The following is a 3,940-nucleotide window of genomic DNA, read 5'->3' as shown; positions in this document are numbered from 1 at the left end:
CCCAAACATTAGAACAACTATTTAAAGGCAAACAAAACTCCTGCAGCTTCCCAAATACTTGGGAAGGGTCGACCAAAACAGACAACAGGACGCAGATGCTCAAACTGGTCAATATAGTGTAACAACCGACATATTTTCCTTACATCTGGTGCAAAGTATTTATTTTGCCCATATATAAGAGTGAGAACAAATCCGACTCTAGTCACCACTGTGGCATCTGACTCAGCAGTTGTCTCGCTAAATTATTCTGTAGTATTCTAAATGAGAGAAGACAAAACTCCTTTGATGAACGCTCCATCTTGACGAAAAAAAATCAAACTGGCGTCCTGCCAAAACACTGCACCACTGACCCTGTATATCACACTTTAATTAACAAACATGCACACCAAACAGAAAATGCTCAGACATTTGCATGTTTTATTGATTTCCAGGAAGCTTCCGACTCTATCCGGCCTGAACGGCTCCATTACAGACTTATAAATTGAGGTATAAAGGCTAAGATGTAAGTTTTTGATTAAATCGAGCTATTTGGAAAATAGCTGTGCTGTTCAAATTGGAGGTACACAAACTAGATTCTTCATCCCGAGAAGGGGCGTTGATCGGGGCTGCAATTTAAGTCCGACTTTATTTAACGTGAGTATTAATGGAGTTCGTTTAGTCGGACCAATGAGACGCTTCTTCCGGCCTTCTGTATGGAGAGAGGTGACGTCTCTGTTTTATGCTGGATGAAGAGGAAAAGTCCCGTCAGAACTGGGCTCTGGCGCTAAATATGGAGAAAACTAATGTTGTGATTTTTCAAAAGTCATCAACAGAACAAAAATAAGTTCACCATAAATAGGTCTGTCATTAAACATTAGTTGCCCACCTTGATTTAACATGACGGCAACACACTAAAAGAAAATGAGGCGAGGAGAAAATGTTCCGGTTTCCAAATTCCAATTAAATCCAGGCTTAAACTATTGGATGCTGTCTTTCAGCTCACTGCACAGCATGGCAGTGAAGTGTGGTGTCCGCTCAGTCAATACGTCTTTGTCCATTTTAAACACCCAGTAGAATCTTTACATGCAAGCTACAATTCACATGTGGAGAGAAGAGCGCCAGTGAGCGCAGAACCAGGCAGATACCCGCTGATAATTAACATTCAAAAGAGCTACTCACATTTTTTAATCACCTTAAACTCAGCCCCAAAGCTCCAAAGCTCTCCAAACCCAAGAGCTGAGCCCAGAAATGAGTCCCTTATGTCAACTGGTGCAGAGACTAACTGGCCTCTCTCAGAGGGAAACACACTGTGAACAGTCCCACAGCAACACTGATTCCCAAACACCAATCAGAATAAGCCACATTATAATTAAGTGTAAAGAAACCTATTTGGATCACTGGAAAGATTAAAAAAAGAAAAGAATAGAAGCCAGGTTAGAATCTGGCCCTGAAATGAGACTATAAATTGGCAGGATGGCTCTCTACTGTCAGAGATAAAAAAGCAGAGACAGATCCCAACCAGGCTCAGTGGCCACAAACTGGAAATTGATAAAGAAGAAAGACGAAACTGAATATATGTGTTGCATCAGCTGACTCAGCGTCAGTGTGTCAAAACAGCAACCCTTCAACTTAAATTGTATTTCGGAGGAGGAAGCCATAAGGAAGTGTGTGGGTAGCGGTTATTATTATGATGTTGTGGCCAAAGTGTTCTCCCTCAGACACCTGAGGATGCTACAGTAGATCTCTGTATTGACAGTCTGACCCTGATGGATGAATTCCTGGTGCACAAACACATTAACGTCAAAAACGATGAGCAGCGTGCTGTTGGTGCGCTTCTGACCCGATGGAACTCCTTCAATTTTTGGAGAAGTTGCTCCAGTGTAAAGATCGTCGTTTGGTCTCTGGGTCGTAGCTGCAGACGCCCTCTCATCACCAGCGATGCTCCACGGCATGAAGGCTGCCTCATTGTGTGACAGAGATTGTGAGTTTTCCTCTCTTGTCCTATTTGAGCCCCTTTCATTGCGATTGTGCCATATTGTGCAAAATCTTGACTTATGAAAGATGCTTTTTGCATGTTCAGCCCATGCGTGGTGTTGAAGAAATTTTACTCATAGTCCTCATGTGAAGTTTGCTGTGGTGGGTGTTTATTAGTATTCCGGTATACGGTGGGCTCACCAACACAGAGCATGAGTCTGTGAAGGTGGACCGACCCTGAACATCTGCAGAGTCACACATTTATAGGGCAAGTCAGAGGGTAGGGGGGGCCCTATACAGAAGTGAATAGAGGTAAATTAACATACAGTTGCTAATCAAATGACCGGAGGTAAGGGGGGACAGTGAATCACAGGTGATGAAATCGGAGTCTGGTGACCAGGCCGGTGGTGGAGTCGGGGTTCTGATAGCGTACATTTGCTAATCAAATGACAGGAGGTAAGGGGACAATGAACAACAGGGGGTGGAATCGGGGGTCTGTGGCAGGAGGTAGGAAAACACATGGCAACAGGGAATGAATTCAGGGGTCTTTGACCATCAAAATAAAAAGAAAATGACTTTCTTCATCAGTGGTCATTCCTTTCTCTGTGTACCTGCAACAGGAACAGTGTCAGAACTTATCGATTGTGCCCATATAAGAACACTGTTCCTATATCATTAGCATAGATCAGTCTTCATGTTGTATTAAGGTTCATATTAGTATAACTGTATACCGTCCACATATTTGGATTGATGTTTGGATGCCTTGGCAACATCGTTTCTTGAAACTTACACGCCATTTTTTTAAAGACTGACATTTTTGCCCTTTTTATAATGGACACAGTGGAAGTAGACGTAATATGAGGAAAGGAAGCAGGGGAACGGCACGTTGAAGGAATCGAACGAGGCATTTCCCCCCATGTGTTATAAGCCCTAGTCGCTCAGCTATTGGTTGACTGAATTTGCAAGAAAGTACGAGGGAGATTTTATTTTATTTTTTTCTAACGTGAGCGTGATAAGCGAGAGATAGTCCTCCCGATTAAAGTTTCACTAAGTTTCATCTGAAGATATTAAAGCACCTCCAGCTTGCAATTTTCACTGCTTGAAGTGTAATTAAGAAATGGGAGTTGGGGAGAACTGTGGGAGTCCTGACAAGATCTGGAAGAACGAGAACACTTTTAGATTAAAGGGCACATCAACAGGGGCAGAAAGATAAAGCAAAACTGCCATTATTGCTGAGGTGAAGCTCGACAGCTGACACAGGAGTGACTGAGCGTCAAGCAGTGGCTCCTGTATGGAAACGTCACGTCAAACCTCATCACAGAGGTCAGGATGTGAAGTCTGCAAAGCAACATCTGGATCATATCATCTGGAGTGTTTTGAGACAACTGCTGTTGATGGATGTAGTTGAAACTGAGCTCTTTGACCACAATGATTCCCTAACGGACTTTATACACAGACACTTAACTCGTAATTTGATATTTACACCAATTTTATGTTGACGCCTGCTGGCAATGTGACTACAAGGCTACAGATGATATTTCCAACAATGTTCTACGTGGTTCTCAGCTGGAAACTGGCGGGTTGTTGTGTCTGGGTTGCTGCCCCAAGTAATTGAGTTTAAATATCTCAGGATCTTGTTCATGAGTGACGGGGTAATGGAGCGTGAGACTGACAGACAGACCGATGCAACATTACCAGGAATTTGGACATTGTTCCAGAGCGTCGTGGTGAAGAGGAAGCTGAGCCAGAAGGCAAAGCTCTCGATTTAGCAGCCGACCTACGTTCTAACACACTCCTATGGTCATGAGCTCTGTGTAGTGACTGAAAGAATGAGGTCGCGGGTACAAGTGGCCGAAATTAATTTCCTCCGTAGGGTGCCTGGGCTCGGGGTTCAGAAGTAAAGTGAGGAGCTCGGACATCCAGAGGGATCTCAGAGTACAGCTGCTGCTCCCTCATGTTCAAAGGAGTCAGTTGAGGTGGTTTAGGC

The 3,940-nt window shown here is 43.7% G+C and overlaps 1 protein-coding gene across 1 annotated transcript in view; it reads left to right on the top strand.

Moving 5' to 3' along the window:
- The first annotated feature begins 3,608 nt into the window (after positions 1-3,608).
- LOC103365115 (cadherin-18-like) overlaps positions 3,609-3,940 on the top strand; it is a 156,130-nt gene continuing 155,798 nt past the window's right edge. The window contains exon 1 of the mRNA XM_008292459.1: positions 3,609-3,704. Within this exon, the coding sequence (XP_008290681.1) occupies positions 3,609-3,704 (96 nt within the window). The remainder of the gene's footprint in view (positions 3,705-3,940) is intronic.

Source organism: Stegastes partitus, unplaced genomic scaffold, assembly GCF_000690725.1.
Source record: "Stegastes partitus isolate 25-593 unplaced genomic scaffold, Stegastes_partitus-1.0.2 Scaffold812, whole genome shotgun sequence".
NCBI classification, from domain to species: Eukaryota; Metazoa; Chordata; class Actinopteri; family Pomacentridae; genus Stegastes; species Stegastes partitus.
Note: the sequence above shows the minus strand (reverse complement) of the source record. Positions and strands in the feature narration are given on the sequence as shown.